At 40.0% G+C, this 17,753-nt stretch overlaps 1 protein-coding gene and 1 pseudogene across 2 annotated transcripts in view; both read right to left on the bottom strand.

Annotated features, from left to right (window-relative positions):
• Positions 1–17,753, bottom strand: part of LOC146457452 (uncharacterized) — a 30,154-nt gene that overhangs the window by 11,965 nt on the left and 436 nt on the right. For both annotated transcript variants that reach the window (XR_014858461.1, XM_085091926.1), the window contains exons 2-5: positions 9,039–9,142; positions 8,896–8,952; positions 8,586–8,786; positions 6,935–7,008 (exon numbers count right to left, since the gene is read on the bottom strand). Coding sequence is in view for 1 of the 2 variants with exons in the window: in XM_085091926.1 (XP_084948052.1) it covers positions 6,935–7,008; positions 8,586–8,786; positions 8,896–8,952; positions 9,039–9,142 (436 nt within the window). In the remaining variant the exon portion in view is untranslated. The remainder of the gene's footprint in view (positions 1–6,934; positions 7,009–8,585; positions 8,787–8,895; positions 8,953–9,038; positions 9,143–17,753) is intronic.
• Positions 4,093–6,928, bottom strand: LOC146457453 (uncharacterized; annotated as a pseudogene).

The raw sequence follows: 17,753 nt of genomic DNA, 5'->3' as shown, positions 1-17,753 counted from the left end.
TGATCTATAAAGGTGTGGGGGCGAAAGATATGAAAGACGTAGCATACACAAATAAAACAAAAGTAGGTGAAAATTAGGCGCGCAGAAAAAGCTATAACTCGCTGTAACACACCGGCCCCCGAAAGGCGCATATGAGAAAGCCTTTCCAAAAAAACTAAGGTGTTCATAATGTCTGAGTTCAGCTATTTAACATCACTGTCCAGGTTAGTCTCTTTCAAATAAAGCCCCTTCTAATAGGCAAAGTTTTCGCACGTCGCGTCGTAGAACCGAGGAGGCCGTCCTGACCAAGACCTGTCTCACGAAACTGTGCTTGTCAGGAAAGACTTCTTGAACAATACCCTTTGGCCAAAATCCGCGAGGCAAAGCTTCGTCAACGACTAGAACCAAGTCACCAACAGCCAAGCTTGGGCATGGACGGAGCCATTTCTGTTTTAGCTGAAGAGCAGGTATGTATTCGCGTATCCAACGCTTCCAAAACACATCACCTAAATAACGTGCTTGCTTCCAATGCTTAGACGCATAAGACACGACATCACCAGTTTCTGTTGGAGACTGACAGACATTTGGACGAAGCAATAGCAACTTGCTCGGGGTCAAGGGTTCGAGGTCCTGCGGGTCACTAGGCGGTGGCGTGAGAGGGGGATCGTTAAGGATCTTCTCAACTTCTGCCATAAAAGTAAGGAGAGTCTCGTCATCGACCAGCTGAACGCCTAAGAGTGAGCGGAAAATCTTGCGTATGGAACGGATTATTCTTTCCCAGACTCCGCCAGCATGACTTGCTAACGGTGTCTTCTGAGACAATTGTCGATTCGGTCGATGTTCCATTTCTCCAAGGCTGTCTTAATTTCTACGTCTGCTCCCCTGAAGTTGGTTCCATTGTCACTAAAGACTTCAACTGGTGAACCGTGTCTGCTGACGAATCTAGAGAACGCTTGTATAAAGGAATCGCTGGTAAGGTCATGCACAATCTCGATATGTACTGCTCGGACAGCTAAACACGTGAACAGACACCCGTATCTCTTCACATGACTTCGTTTTAACTTGACAAGAATTGAGCCGAAGTAATCCACTCCCACTGAAGAGAACGGAGGCGACTGTGGGGTTACCCTTGCTCTGGGAAGAGGTGCCATTACTTACTGAAATGGAGGAGCATTCCATTGACGACACTTCAAACACTTCCCAACAACACGACGAACAACTGAATGTCCCTGAAGGATCCAAAATTTTCGTCTAATGCTGGACAGGACTTGGTTTGCACCCACATGGCCTTCTGCTTCGTGATACTCTTTAAAAATTAGGTGGGTGACGTAATTCTTGCCAGGCAGAATCATTGGATGTTTGGCGTCAAAACTAATAGGTGCCCTTTCAAGACGTCCTCTGACGCATATGATACCATTATGGATGAACGGACTCAGCTTACGTAGAGGACTGAGGTAACCCACGCATGCGAATCTCTTTCTGGATGGACGTGAGGGGCTTGAATCTAAAGAACTTGCTGAACGCTCCTTGGACAGAATTTCTAACTTTTTCGGGAAAGATTGGGCTTGAATGACTTGAACTATTTCTCTTGTCGCACGGGAGATTTCTCCAACTGTCAAATTGCCCACTCGTGGTGCTTTCTTGGACACACGTGACTGAAGGTATTCTCGGAAACGTAACAACCAGGCGACGGATGCCTGAAGCTTGTTAAAGGAGGAGTGTGTCTGAAGTAGGCACTCGAGGATGTCTTCTTATAACACTAAGTGGATTTGTGGCTTTTTCCTTTTCAATTCTGGATCCTCTTCACAACAATCAGGTATCTGGAAAGGGGATTGTAGCCATTCACTCTCATGTCTGCCGAGGAAGGCTGAACCATTAAGCCAACTTTCAAACTTCTCTGTCTCTAGAATTGACAAACCACGGAAAGCGTATGTCTGCAGGATTGGACTGCGAGTCCACGTACCGCCACTGACATGGTGAGGACGCATCGTGAATTATCGACAATCTGTTAGCCACAAACGTCTGGAACCTCCTTGCCTCGTTACGGATGTACTGAAGGACTATAGTAGAGTCTGTCCAAAACAGTTTTGTGAACTTGAAGGTCAAGCTCGTCTTCAAGGAACTTATGCAAGTTCACAGCTACTGTTGCAGCGGTCAGCTCCATCCGAGGAATTGTGATAGTTTTCAAGGGTGCTACCCGTGCCTTTCCAAGGAGTAATCCACTGTGAATATGACCTGACACATCTACAAGCCGGATATACGATGCTGCCCCGTACCCTTTCTCCGCTGCATCGCTGAAGTGGTGCAGTTGAACATTAAGGAGGTTGCCAAACCCTTGAGGCTTCTTACAACGTGGCCAGCTAACAAGCTTCAGTTTTGGAAGATTATCAACCCAACCGCACCACTCCGTTAGCTTCTCATCAGGAATTTGATCGTCCCAGCCGAAGTCTTGCTTGCACAGTTCTTGAAGGATCATCTTGGCCGGCAAGAGGGGCTGCGAATCCTACACATCAGAAACCAAGGACAATATCCCCCTTCTAGTATCAGCGACTTCTTTCTCAGAGACTCGGAAGCTTAACGTGTCCTTCTTGACATTCCACTGGGTTCCCAAGGCTCGATCAATAGGCAAATCTTCAAATTCTAGAGTCATCACAGACTGTGCCCGTTCAGAAGGCGGTATAAACTCAAAAACTTCTCAGCAATTGCTTATCAACTTTGTAAGATGAAACCCGCCTTTGGAAAGCAAGCCCGTCAATTGGCACACCAATCTTTTTGCATCAGGAACTGAGACCACCGACTTCAAGAAATCATCGACGTAGAAGTTGCGATAAACTGTGTCAACGGTCTGGACGTCAAATTCACTTTGATTATCATGTGCCGTTTTCCTGAGGGCGAAACTGGCACAATATGGCGATGATTTGGCACCAAATAGATGTACTAACATCTGATGATCAACAAGGTTGTTTGAAGGATTGCCATCTTCCCACCAAAGAAACCGCAGGGCATGACAGGAATCTGAGTAGAACACCTGCGAGATTATTCGTAAGATCCGGACCTTGGAGGAGTTGATCGTTCAAAGAAGTATCATGGAATCTTGCTGCGCAATCGAAAACAACTCTTACTTTCCCAGGTTTTTGGGGATGAAAAACTGGATGATGAGGCAAGTACCACAGTGGTTTGTCATCAACGTAGACTTGGTCATCGGGAACTCTCCTGGCATGGCCCCTTGAGATGTAGTCTTCAACAGTTGATCTGTACTTCTCAAAAAGGGAGGCGTCCTTTTGGAAACGTCTTTCTAGGAACCTCATTCTTCGTACAGCAACATCTCGGTTATTCGGTAGGCAAGGAGACTTGAAGCGCCATGGGAGAGGTAACTGATAGTGACCATTTCTAAGGCAGGCGGAACTCTCCAGAATGGCCAGGGCTCGTTGGTCTTCAATTGACATGGCTTGCTTCACATTAGATAAGGACTCATTGAAGTCTGCGTCATATAACCTCTTAGGCTGGCTTGAGATCATCTCTTGGCCGCCACTAATAAAGTTGACATGCACTTCTGAACTCTTGCGATGTTCTAAAGGACCAATGAGCGTCCATCCAAGTAGCGTACGGGCTGCTTTCTTTTACTGCATCTTTGTTCAAATACCCAATGGGCTTCAGGGTTGTCATTACCAATCAGGATCTCCACCTTTTGGTCTTCAAGCTTTGGAAACTCAATGCCGTGTAAATGAGACCATCCTCGAACATCTTCATTGGTTGGTATGCTCCATCTTGAAACCGGGAGATGGTCCACTGTCCACACTTTGTTCAAATGTATACTGTCATCTGACTTGAGAGCCTTGATGTTTAATTCCACCTCAAAACCGCTTCTGGATCGGTCTTTCTCGTTTACGGTTGTAAGAGAGAACGTCATACGCTTCCCTGACAAGCCCAGGGTTCCTGCCAAACTATTGGAGCAGAGACTGATATCCGCGCCACCATCTAGGAAAGCGTATGTCTCTACCTCGGGACCGCCATCCGCACCACTGACTCTCACGGGAACTATACGCAGGCTCACACAAGGTTTTCCGGTACCAATGGCTGCACACTGGCCTTCATCACTAGCTCTGTCAACGTTTACCTTCTCAGGGGCATCCACTGTGGCTCTGTCTGTTGGTTCGTTTCTTCAAGGACTCTGTCGCCAGGAGGATGCAGCAACAAGTGGTGACGTTTCCACATCCACTGAAGAGGCAAGCCCTAAATTGCCTGCAGCGCCTTACAAAGTGGTTGATTCTAAGGCAGTTGATGCATAATCTTTTGTCCAACACAAACTTTCTAGGTTCATCATAGGATTTGTCTCTAAATTTGAAGCATCTCTCGAGATCATGATTACCATTGCAGAACAAACACGTAGTCACAAGATTTTGCTTGTTTGCATGCTGCTTCGAGCCAAGAGCCTTCGGTGGACTTGGGATAGTCGAGGTACCATTTAAACCTTGAGTCGCGATAGTTGTTACTTTCACCGCAGGGGCATCGTCTGATTTTCTTCTTGCTCTTTGTGTAATCCCTTTGTCTTCATTTGGTCTAGTACCAACCAATTTTCCAAACGCAGTATTGGCTACAGCGGCTCTCTTTTCCACGAAATCTGTTAGGTGAAAGAACTCAGGTTCGATATCAGCTTCAATCAACTTGCTTGACACTTCTGCCCACTTAGCCTGGATGTGAAGTGGCAGGCGCATTACAACCTTTCTGAGAGTGTCCATGGAATTTATATCTGCTTTGTATCGCATATGCTCAGAGCTCAAAACGCAATTTCTCATGTCTCTAGCTCGCTGCGACAGCTTCTCGGCATCCGACGCTCAGATTTGAGGTCCCATAACAACTCTTTCAATAAACGCACGCACAATGATGTGTTTCTGGCCAAAATTCTTTTGCAAGATATCTTTCGCTTCGCGATATCCTTGCCCCAGAGGCAAGATAACACAGTTCTCGATGGCATCTTTTGCGACACCTGAGCAAAACTGGATCAGGTGGGACAGTCTTTCATCGTTCGCGTTAACTCTATGTTCCACATTGATTTTAAAGCTCTTTATAAATGGAGGATACTTCCTAGGATTGCCATCAAAGGAGATAACTTCTCTTTTCGGCATTTCGAGCCTTTCGAGACCAGAGGACAAGTAGCGGACTGTTTTTTCCTGCTGTTGGCTCAAAAGGCGCTGAAGGTCTGAGGCTTCAATAGCAGCTTCGTTTTTCTTATGATCCCTGGACTCTTTATTTGGTACGACTGTTGGTAGCTTGCGTGACTTAGGCAGAAAACCAGACGAGAATTCATGAGCTTGTCCAGGATCCCCTTCACAAGACTGAAGATATTTTCCAATGGCTTCATCAAGCGTCTGTTTTGGCAATTGATTAAAGGACTCAAATACACGCTCGGAATCACTGCAAAAATCCACCTCGATCTGTGCCTGTTCAGCCTCAAATCTAGCCTTAAACAGCTCCTTTTCCTTGTCTAGACGCTGCCTCTCGTGCTGAAACTGTTGCAGACAACTTAGGAGCCTTAGTTCCTCTTCAACTTTCTTCACTTGAAGTCTGGCCTTCGCAAGCTTTACCTTGGAAGACTGCAAAGCTTTGCTAACCCTCGAGCTACCACGTGAATCCCCGGTAAAAGAACAGGTAAGCCAAACTGAATCGTCATCTGGAAACGTATCATGCGGAATATCGCGTGAACTCTGTGGTGCTGCATCTCGAGGGATCTTGAGAGAAGGGCATGGGACACCCTTGTGTGGGTATCCCTCGCGAGGACTCTCGCACGAAGAAGGGTGTGGCTGATTTCCCACGAAGACACTGTCACGAGGAACCACGCGTGGGCCCTCGCGCGGAGCGGGATCCAATTCGGGACGTGAAGTTCCCGATTCGCACGACTTACTAAACCATCGAGCAAATTCCTCGTCGAAAAGACCTTTCGTTTCTATTTCACGCATATGATCTGGCAATGCCTGTTCGTGCTCGTCTGAAACTGTCAATAACTGTAACAAATCTTTTGCCTTCGCGTTATACCTCATAAATAACCCGTCCAGCGTACATTTTTTGTCTAAAACTTCCGCAAGACTTCCGCTACTCGAAAACAACAACCCCAATTCTTTGTATGGCCTTGTTAAGTGACCTCTGTAGGCTGATAACAATCGTCTAAGTTGATTAATGTGATCTGCATTGTTCTCATCCAACAACGCGTAACTCGACGTTCGCCGCGTAAATCCTGACCTGCCATCTGCTATAATGGAACTTGATTCAACAAGGAAGGGAAACTCCGCTAATAATCCGTTGTAAGGATAAGAACCATGTAGCCGCTGCTAATTACATTCAGCTCTCTACTTTATCACTTTATTCGATATCTTCACCATTGCAAACTCATCCCGACAGTAAACAAATCCGTACCAGAACGGTTCTTATCGGTGATTTTACAGAAAATTAACCAGGACGGGAAGAACGGCGAGACACAACTATTCAATACTGAAAATGATGCGCACACTAAAAACTTATGCAAAGAAAACTGGCTTAAAAAAAGGGTAAAAGGAGTGACAGAAAGGCTATTTACATACATAATGATCTATAAAGGTGTGGGGGCGAAAGGTATGAAAGATGTAGCATACACAAATAGAACAAAAGTAGGTGAAAATTAGGCGCGCAGAAAAAGCTATAACTCGCTGTAACAGCCACATTCTTCTCTTATTCTCAGTCATTCCCAAGAAAGATCTAAAATGATTTAATCAAACCCCAACTACATTTGCAACTCTGTCCACCAGCTTAATGTACCATATCTAGTTATGCAATGTTGGCAGGAAACCAGACTATATAACAGTTTTCCACAGTTCTAGCTAATTATTAGCTGACTACTCCTATATTTGGCACTGGATAAAAGCTTTCATCTATTATTTAATATGAAGTTGATGCTGGAATCTATGTTTTTATTGTTACATACCTTTTTTTGTCTTCATCTCTTTTTTGGTTGGATGCTTTTAATTCTCTTCTTAATCTTTCATTTTCTTCCTTTAACTGATGAGATAAAACTTTAACATGAATGACTGCTATGCTTATGTCTTGTAGTTCAGTGGTAAAATTTCAGATAATTTAGTGAATTGATATCCACAAGCTAAAGACCCAGAAAGTGCCTTCTTGTTATACGGGCCTAATAGCCAAAAGGAAGTCTCAAGTACTATTTGTCAACATTCCAATGATTTCTTACAGAATACGCACACTTGGCAACACAGTTTGCAAGTTGCGAGTGACATATTTGTTTGTGGGTGGAATGCGACAGATTTTGTAGAGTGGATACTGTAAAGCCCCATTAATCTTGTGAAACTTTTTGAAGATAAAAAAAGTCATTTGGCATTTTAGTAAAAAACATTAAATTTCTAAAATATTGAGTAACAGAGCATTTGAGTGGGTGTGCTGGGTGCGTAAAATGGTAGTCGGAAAGAGTAAGTATAAACATTTAAGATCACAGTCTGACTATGAAAACCACAAACATTTGGAATTATTTCTGCAATATTTATTGTCTGTGATCACTTAGCTGAGAGATCAACCACGAGAAAAAAACAAGACATACACACAAATAAAATTGAGCCTAAGTTGGTAAAAGTGAATAACAGCTCACCTCCACTGACTGTCGGTCGACTGTCAGTCAGCAGTCAGTCGACTATTGGCTGACAGTCGACTGACAGTTGACCGACAGTTGGCCAACAGTCGGGAGACTGTCGGCCGACAGTTTTTTCCATAGCGGTAACGATCTGTCAACCGACAGATGGCCAACTGTCGATAATATGTCGGCCGATTGTTGGCAATCTGTCAGTAAGTTATTGGTGAACTGTTGGTTGAAACTGTTGTCAATTTTATAACATACCAATAAATCTAAATCACATACCCTTCTAGTTTCTTTAATATAATTATAATTTCCATGGCGACTTTTTTCTCCTTCCCCAACTGCCATTTTTGCAACCCCTCTCTTGTTATCCTGCTGTGACAACGTGAAGTGTGCAATTTCATCTTTATTATTGGTTATTTACTTTTTCAAATTTGGTGGCTCCTAAAGGAGCCATTTTTTAGGAGTCTAGTGATGACTCTATTCCTAGAATTTCTTCTCGAACTTGAGGGGCAACAGCTTCCCTTCCCTCCTCATGTTTGCCATTACTGGTGAGTGGAGTTGAAGCTGTTTTCTGCATACTGCCTCAAGCTCTGTTGGTAACCTGTCGGTAATCTGTCGGTAAGCTGTTGGTAACCTGTCAGTAATCTGTCGGCCAACAGTCAACCGACAGTCAGTGGAGGTGAGCTGTTCTTCACTTTTACCCTTAAGTTTGGGAGACTTAACAGTAAAAAAACCCTGACACCTGCTTGCACGAATTCACATAAGCTTTCTAATTCTCTTACACTTCTTCAGTTAGTCCCATTTGTATCAGCTTATGAAAGCATCTCCCACACTTAATAATAATTTTTATGCTAGTTCTCAATTCAAACCTTACAAAATTTCCAGTATTTCAAAACCAAGAAGAGGAATATTTGAAACTTTAATCAATAAAGCAAAACACAATCGTTTGATAATACATTATGTGGAGAAAATATGTTAAGAACCTCACCTGATTAAGTTCTTCAATCATCATGTCCTGTGCCTTAGAGCTGTCCAGAGGGGCTATGAAGTAATGCACGCTCCCTGACAGCGGTGACTGTGCAGCAGAGTCATGTTCTGATTCACTTTCACTTTCTGTTCCTGTACTTTCAGAATCTGTTTTAATAACTGCTTTGCCATCCTCCAGCCCAACTCCTACACCCTCATCCCCCTGCACATTTAAAAATATAAGGAAGTTGTTTCTCAAAGCCAAAGGAAAAAGGAATGCAGAAACAGTACGTTCACTTTGAATTTTATTATCAGTGCCACTGAGAACTTACAGTTTCTGAAACATTTTCCTGTGCAGATTTTACTTCATGGACTTCATCATCTATTATCTAAAAAGAAGTATAACTATGGTGAGCATGATGATTATGTGCAAACACAATTTACTTGTCTTGACTTAGTGTCACTGGATAAATACCTGTAAAACACGTTTGTTTCTTGAGGCAAGGTCATCAGACAAAAAGTTTTTGTATGAGAAGGGATTGACATCTTCCTTGATACCATCATCATCATCATCATGAGCTAACAAGTCAAACACAGTATTTAAGAAACTTGTAATTATAGCACATTATTTTCCCACCAAAACAAAGTATGAGAACTATCCAAAATGTTAGTTCAAGCAAGTTTGGTGGCTTTCTAACTTTGCTTAATATTTTACCATGAATCAAAATATTTTCTCACCATCTTTCTTGTTTCTCTACAGTGACTACTGGATCTGTGTCACTTGATTTTTTTAAACATTAAGACACTGAAGTTTTCTCAAATAAAACTGAAAATATATTTGATACTACTTTTTTTTATTACTTTTAATGCAAGTTCATTCCAAACAAAACATAACTTACAATACTAACATTTCTTACTAATTAAACAATACCACACGTTACTTACAATACCGTAGCATAACTTACAATAACTAAACCTAAATTGCACTACTTACATTTTCAAATTACAGTTCATGCACAAAGAAAATAGGAAGTTATGAAAAGAAAAGCTATACATACAATCAATTACTATTAACAATACAAAAACTGGAGTTTGCACAATGCCTATAACACTAAAATTATATAAATTAGATTATAACGACTGCTGACAAAAAAAAATACAATAGTTAATTATAATACACTTATAATTTATCTTCCTTCCCTGTTATTTATTAAGACTACAAGTTACGTATTATAAATTAATAGTGTTACGTGAAGAATATCTTATAAAACATAAATATGAAAATTTTTTGTTACATTGAATAAGGGTGTTGTTCTGAGTACAAATATATTTTTCTGTTTCACATTTAATTTTGATTTTTACCTTAAACCCAGTTACATACATGCCAACCCACGGAGTTCAAAAATAAGGAGACGTCCAGAAATCTTCAGGGGCAGCCAGCAGAACCGTGTCAGTAACAGCGAAGATCCTCTGAGGGCTGTGGAATTAGGGCTATATTTAGGCCTTCAGTGGGGGGTGGGGGGGACTTCACCGTTCTACCGTAATTATTTGTACATTTCTTTATGGTTCAACGCAAACAAAAAAAGCATAATCAGCGTTCAATCTTTCACTAAGTAGTCAATATTTATAGTCGACGTAAAAAGCAGGAGATTTATGTACCACAGCGGGAGAGCGGGAGATGAGGCAAAAAAGCGTAAGTCTCCCGTCAAAAGCGGGAGAGTTGGCATCACTGCAGTTAAGCTAGGGAGTATTTGAGATCTTCTGCAATCCCATAGATACACTTTGGCTATCAATAGAAAGTAGTTCAGTAAGGGGCATTCTGAAGTAATAATACCTATTCATACATCTTGCCAACTAATATTTGATACTACTTGAATATGTGGACCTCTCCAGGAGCTGACTTAGTTTTTTTATCATTGGCTAATTTGGATCCCAAATTGTGGCTGCTTAGAATTTGTTTCAGTGTCATAACCTGAAAGTGCAGTATTTATCTATTAGTTGATGATTTTTCTAAACCAATTGTACATAAGAAAATACCACATATCACCAAACTGTAGTTACACAACTCCAAGTAAATGAGCTCAATAGATACTAACAATGATTTTATTTATTCCTCTGTGTGACGAAAATATAGTCAGAAATGCTTGTTCCCATGAGTGACATACATATATACGGTCATACATACATAATCTTTATTTAAACATGATGGTTTTCAAGGCTGTAAGCTTGTGGGGTCACATGTTTACGCTTAAACTTACCTAATCTACGTTACTTTAGAATAATTCAGGTATAATAATAGTTAATAGTAGGTTAATAGTAGACAAAATTCGGTTGTCTGTAACGTGTGGTTGATGTAGACGTACAGTCAAACTTAAAATCTTTAAAATAGTTCTCAGCGCTAGCCCACTTCCACAGATAGTTAAAGTTTGGGGATGCTACTGCCTTGTTGTAATTAACAAAATTCCATAAAGATGAGCATCTATATGAAAGAGAATATTTCATATATCTTGACTTGCACCTTAGTACGAGGAGACCGCTCTGCTCTCAAGTAAAATAAGTGTTAACGCGGTTTTGACAAATAGTCTCGGACAGCATATCAGGTAAGGACTTGCTATGAGCCTTATAAAAACATCTGAGAACGTTTAACTTATAGTAAAGAAAAAAGGTGGGCCACTGAACATGCCTAAGGACTTCATCAGAAGCCATATCCTTTGGTAAATTGTAGATTATACATGCTGCCCTACAGTGTAGTCTCTCTATTGAATTAAAAAGGTCGGAATTATAACACGAGCCCCACAAAACTAAACCACACTTAATAGCTGGAAGAATCACTTTAAAATAAATTAATTAAGATGCCTCTTGGTAAACAAGGAGATCATTTAAGCAAATCAAGTTTTTTAGCAAAGATTCTCTTTGCCTCAAGCACATTGGCTACCCAGGTGTGTTTCTGGTCCACTGTCAGTCCTAATAATCTTGTCTTAGTGACCAAACTTAACACTGAATTTCCTAAGTATACAGGGGTGACGGGTCCCATCGGTGTCCCCTTTGTGAAAAGAATGACCTTGCTCTTGCTGGGATGAGGAGTCAACCCACTGTTTAGGCACCAGTTGTAAAACTCTAGTAAGGCCTTATTTAGTTTCACAATTGCCAAATCAGTTGTTTCACCGAAACATGATACTGTCAAAATCAGTTTCCACATTTCATATTTCGCATGAAAATTCTATTTCATGAACATTTTAAAAGTTAAAAAAATCTTAGAAGTAACTCAATAATGTAACCTGACTTCTTTGTCTTGTACGCCACTCAAAAACATCCAGTTTACGATTTTCTAGTAATTACTGGCTTCAAGTGGGTTGGACTCCTTGCATGTCTATAAATTCAATACTCTGGTAATTTCAGAACAATTAACGGGCAGAGAGCAATACATGTGAGCAAAATGACTTTTCAGATCGCTTTTTGTTGTGTTAGCTCAGATTCACCAGATTTTTTGCATGTGGCATTGAGTTCCTTCAGGAAACATTGCCCCAATGTTTTTATCCATTGCTTTGTACTTCATTTGCAATTAAAACCTAATAGTATGATTATGGGCAAGATCTCCCTCTTTATCACAAAATGAAGCGCAAATTAAGCAGCAAATTTTTAAGCAAATTAAATTTTAAGGAGCAACGTCTCCTGAAGGAATTCAAGGCCACATGCAAAAACTCAGGTGAAACAGAGCTAACGCAACAAAAGCTATCTGAAAAGTCATTTGGGTTTGTTATAATCTCAGCTCTTCAACTGCCTTAATAAAATCAAGATTGGTTACTGACTTATAAAAAGGAATCCTGCATGTCTCTAAGTTCCATCCTCTCTGGTTATTTTAGAATATCTTTGTTATTAAATACAAGGTTGTACAAGGCAGGGCATGATGACAAAACATTGAAACAGTTTGTTAAACTTTATAATCAAATGGTACAAAATTTACTTTGAGTTGCATTATTTATTTATTTTACTTTATAAAAATAAAATTTTTAATAGTTCAAAGTTAAAGATACAAATAGATCAATAACAAAAAAAGAAAGTTTCCTTAAATGACTGCAAGCTTAAGTACTTCAGAACTTCAGAATCTTTTGTTCTCCAAAATTGCTGTGAATGAATAACTTTCTTCCGAGTGCCCAAGTTTGAGAAGGCCCACTGTAAAACAAGAATGTGGGGTTTATATACCTGCCAACTTTTTCTGAGTCAAACGCGTGAGATTTTTGCCTCGTCATGAGCGGAATTTCTGAAAACATCCGAGCCACTTCCGAAGATTTCCGACGATTTTCCGAAGACTTCCGAACGTGGCCAAGAATGTATGAAGATATTTTGACGACCTTTAAACACTTACGATTTGAACGGATTGTAGACATTTGAAAGCTTTTCCGATTGTTTTAAAAAGCAAAGAAATAATCCATAACAAATCTGAAATGAAATGAAGTGCTTTTAGAACAACTCATCCGGATTTGTGAGTCAGGCGTGAGAAATGGTCCTTGATGCGTGAGATTGATGTCTCTAGTCCCCAGGCGTGAGACTCACGCATAATGCGTGAGAGTTGGCAGGTATAGGTTTACAGTATGTGCGTTGAAGGTTCCATTTTAGTTCATTAAGAAAGAACTTATTAGTAAGCAACTACAGTAAAACCTCTATTAAGCAGACCCCCAATTAAGCGGACACCCTCTATTAAGCGGACACTAAGCCGGGTCCCGAAATTAACGTCTTATATTTCCCTTTATAACGAACCCCTATTCAGCGTACACCTCTATTAAGCGGACGCGGACACTAATAAAAATAAATTGTATTTGGCTAATTTCTATTGTTAAAGACCTCTATTAAGCGGACGCCGGACTCAATTGACAATAGTATAGTATTGGATTACGTCCTTGAAAGTACAGTAGTCGATTAATAAAGACAAATCAATTGGTGGTTTTCACCTCACACATCGACACGCAAGTAAAAAAATGAAATCCTCAACCATTCAATAGATAAAGTCAAGAAATTTATATGTTGTAGAAGAGTGATACATAAACAACGTGTGAAAGCCACGGGGCTGTGCGATATCTCATAATCGAGTTGTTCGAGAAAATGTACCACGGAAAATTACAGAGTTTGGTATGGGATGCCATGTTGGTGGACACCAACATAGCCACCAACATTACTTTAAGAAATAACCAATTTGTACAAACACTGAAAGAGCCCATGTACCGCGCGTATTATCGTTACTGTTTTGCTGTTATGTTTTTGTATTTAAAACACTAATTAAAATTGGTAATGAAAGATATTAAACTTGAACTCTAGATAGCTTCCTTAACAAAATGGAACTTTATCACAGTACAGAGTAGCCGTTGAATGTTAATCGTTAACAAACATTGCGCAATTTTTTACAAACCTCTATTAAGCGGACACCCTCTATTAAGCGGACTCTTGGGAAGGTCCCGAAGGTGTCCGCTTAATAGAGGTTTCACTGTAGCTATAAGGTCCTAATTTTCAATTAAATGTATTGTTTTGCAATAATAATAATAATAATAATAATAATAATAATAATAATAATAATAATAAATTTAAATTTAGATAGCACTAAGATTATATTAAAATATTCTAAAGCACGTCATTGCTTATTTCAAAAGTAAAAGCGTGTAATAAAATGTGAAAAAGTCATAAAATATAGAAATATCAAATTTCAAAACAAATTCTAGGCTTGCTTAAGAAGGTATGCTTGATGATGTTGTAATAATGTTAACGATAACATTCTATCCAAATAATTACTTAGAGTATTGTTCTGACAGTAAATTATAATGTTTTACCTCTTTGGCAAAAGAAAACGTATTGAGGCCTTTCAGGTAATGAGGAAAATCATGCCAGAGACCTATTACCTGACAGGAGAATGTTGCTTCGAGGAAGTGGTTTGTAGAAATTTTGCATACCTAGTGTTGTATGTATGCCAGCTACTGGCATATTGACAAAGTCAAACAGGCTTTGCAAAAGCCCTTTATGCCACAAATGTATAAATTTTAAAGCATGGCAATGGTAAACGTTATTTACTGTTAAGATGTCTGGAAGATTTAAGAAAGGGAGAACACTTTCTGTGTAAGGTCAAGAAGTAGTTGCGAAAAACATTGGTACATGTAAATCGTAAGACTGTATTTTGTTTACATGTTTTGTAGATACAGTGCAGTTGCAATCTTTGCAGGTACATTTTATAAGCACTTCCCCTAGCTACTACAGCAAATGATAGAGAAGGATAAACAAGGTTATAATAATTTATTTAAGTTGATGAATAGAAAGTTGAAAAGGTACCAATATTCCGTGAGACACAAGCAGATGTAAGAGATGTGACACCCAGATACAGCCATCAGCATTATACTTGGAGCAGCACAAAAACCAATCCAGTAAAGGTAATGTTTTTGTTTCAGTGCTGGAGTGGCATAGTATGGCAGCACTCCATGACAAAAACTGCACTTTATAGCCAAATCAAACTTCTATTCAGTTTCAGTTGATATTTGTGCCAAAACAGAAGCTATCCACTAACATGTGAACATAGCCAAGGTTGTATCAAGAACACGTTACATGTTAGAAGTTATCTTGCAATGCTGTGAAAGGAAGAAAACTAGATGTCTCCTTTTCTGAAAACTTGCAACATAATTAAGTGGCCATTACATTCCAGCCTATGGTGATTGTTATTTTGCCATTACTAGAAACGGTAATTATGAGTATTACTAATACTCAGTTATTTTGGTTACCAATCTTTGCATTAGTTTCCAACCCAAGATCCCTAGTTTTCAATCAGTCAACAAACTACCCTGGCTAACTGATTTCCAGTATGATATCATCTTCTAAAATAATGTAATCAGGTAATGTAATATTGTTACTCAAGATACTGCGAAATTCCAAGTCCCTCAGAAAAATAGCCTCTATTCCCCCCTTCCCCCATCCCAATTTTTTAGTGGAGGGGTATGGTGCAGATTTCTCGTCTTCATGTCAGTTACATACCCTTAAAGTTTGCTTCTTAACCACTACAACTGACCGAGGGGACAGTGGGAAAGGAAGCATTTTGTGGGTATGGTCCTAGAGTTATCAAAGTGGTCTTTTTTCTTTAAAAATGTTACAGTATACAAAATATATTCCATAGCCTGCCTTGCAATGGTCTTATCACCCAGGGTGCATTCAGTGTACATCACACGCCAAAGATAATTTATGCCAAGAGTTTCGAACTAGCAAGCCAAGTGGCTGTTGAAGTGCCTACTCCAGCAAAATGTTCTGCTCACCACCTGTACAGTCTAATTCCTACACCAGGAGAAAAATCCTGGATATTTGTGGACAAAAAGAGTTTGTTTGAGCAGTAGAAGTTTTCAAAAGCCTACTGTAGGTAATTCTTTGTCATGCCATTACATCTATGAGTTTATCTAAAGCCAGGCCATTAAGTGCCAAAGACCATGATCCCCCATGATTATACCGCAGTATGCCAAGCAATTTTGAAATCCACACCGAAGGTCTTTGGCTGACCTTAGTACATAAAATGCAGCCTGGCGTATCACCATAGCAAGTTGCAATAAAAATGATTCCATGCAACAGAGGTTATTGATGCAAATAATTTAGATGAGAACATCTAGAACTCTGCCCATTGCCCGTATTAGCTTGTTATTTGATAATTATCTTGATTTAAGATAAAGATCAGAGATTAAGCCTACTGCTAATTTTTAAACACCCCGTGGCATACATACATACATACATACACTTTATTTCAATTCGAATTATCAGAGTAAGTCTATTGAGCTAATATCTTTGAGAAAGAAAAATACATAAATCAATTAAATTATTACAATACATTAATTAGAACATTAAGTTACTAAAAGTTCATTTTCTTTACGGCTATCTTAAAATCTTTTAGTGACGTCATATCTCTCACACTGTCTGGGAGCGAGTTCAAAATTTTTGCAGCTTGGTATCGGATGCACTTAATGTGTTGTTCTTGGTATAGGTAAGGTCGGCATGAGGGTTTAAGGCAATTTGCTTTACCACACTGTCATTTGCATATTTACCGGAGAATTAACCCCGCAGAAAAAACAACAACAACAACCTCGTACACATTACATCTTGGCCATATTGAACTGAAGCAAAATGCGTGCCTGATTTTAATGAGTACTGAGTCTTGTGACAATTAATTGCCGCAAAAAGCTTACTTATTTTCCCGGGGTACCTAATCGAACAGTTCGTTAATTGAACCCAATCGAACACCACTCGTTTAATTGCTGAACTCAATCGAACATAATCAAACCCACAATAAAATTTTGCCAATCGAACACAATCGAACGTTCGATTACTGAATGATCGGTAATCAAACCCAGACGAATGTTCGATTACCAAACTCTTGTTTAATAGGACAATTTTCACATCACATGATAGGCACGTGGTCTGTGGAAACTCAGTCTTAAGGTCAAATCACTGCTAGCTTTCCCCTTCCCTTTTCACCCTGCTTTCAGCAAACATGTTGAAAACGTCAGGAAGCAATATCCAGGAGACCCTGGAGGGCACTGCACGTATTGAGATTTTGTGTAGTGTACAAGGCTACCAAGAATGTCGGTTCAGTGTAGATGTTGGAGAAGAGTAATTATCATCTATAAGAAGATTGGCTCAAGGGGAAGAGCGTTTAAGGTCACTAATACTAGAGGGCAGTTAGGACATCTTGAGCGGACCTTGGTGTCACCTCTTTGGCCCTTTCAGGACGGGATGAAATGGTGAGTAATGATCCCACTTAGGCTAAACAAATTTTGTTTTCACCGGGTTTTGAAGAACACCCGGGAGAATATGGTGTAACCGGTGGTGTCCGTGTCAAGCAGAAATCCCACGACCACATGTCTGACTGGCTCACGTGGGTGTATAACTGAAATTTACCCGGGAATGACAGTAGAATTGATTTTTTTTCTTGCACAGTTATTGGAAGGCCTTTTGACCATCCAAAAGGAAGATGGCGAGTTGGTGGTGGGATTAACGTTCCATTCAAAATTGAAATAGAAGAAGCTCGAGGGAGGATCACTGAGTTGAAAAACGAGCTATTAAAACTAGGTATTAGGGCATCAGTAAGTTAACAAGCTGAGAGGTATTTCTCAAGAGCAGATTTGAGATGAGATGCCGTCTGAACAAGATTACATCGGATTGGTTCGATTTTGTTCGATTG

The sequence above is a fragment of the Pavona decussata genome, unplaced genomic scaffold (assembly GCF_977016875.1).
Source record: "Pavona decussata unplaced genomic scaffold, jaPavDecu1.1 SCAFFOLD_243, whole genome shotgun sequence".
Taxonomy (NCBI): Eukaryota; Metazoa; Cnidaria; class Anthozoa; order Scleractinia; family Agariciidae; genus Pavona; species Pavona decussata.
The sequence above is the reverse complement of the archived record's forward strand: the minus strand, read 5'-3'. Positions and strand labels throughout refer to the sequence as shown.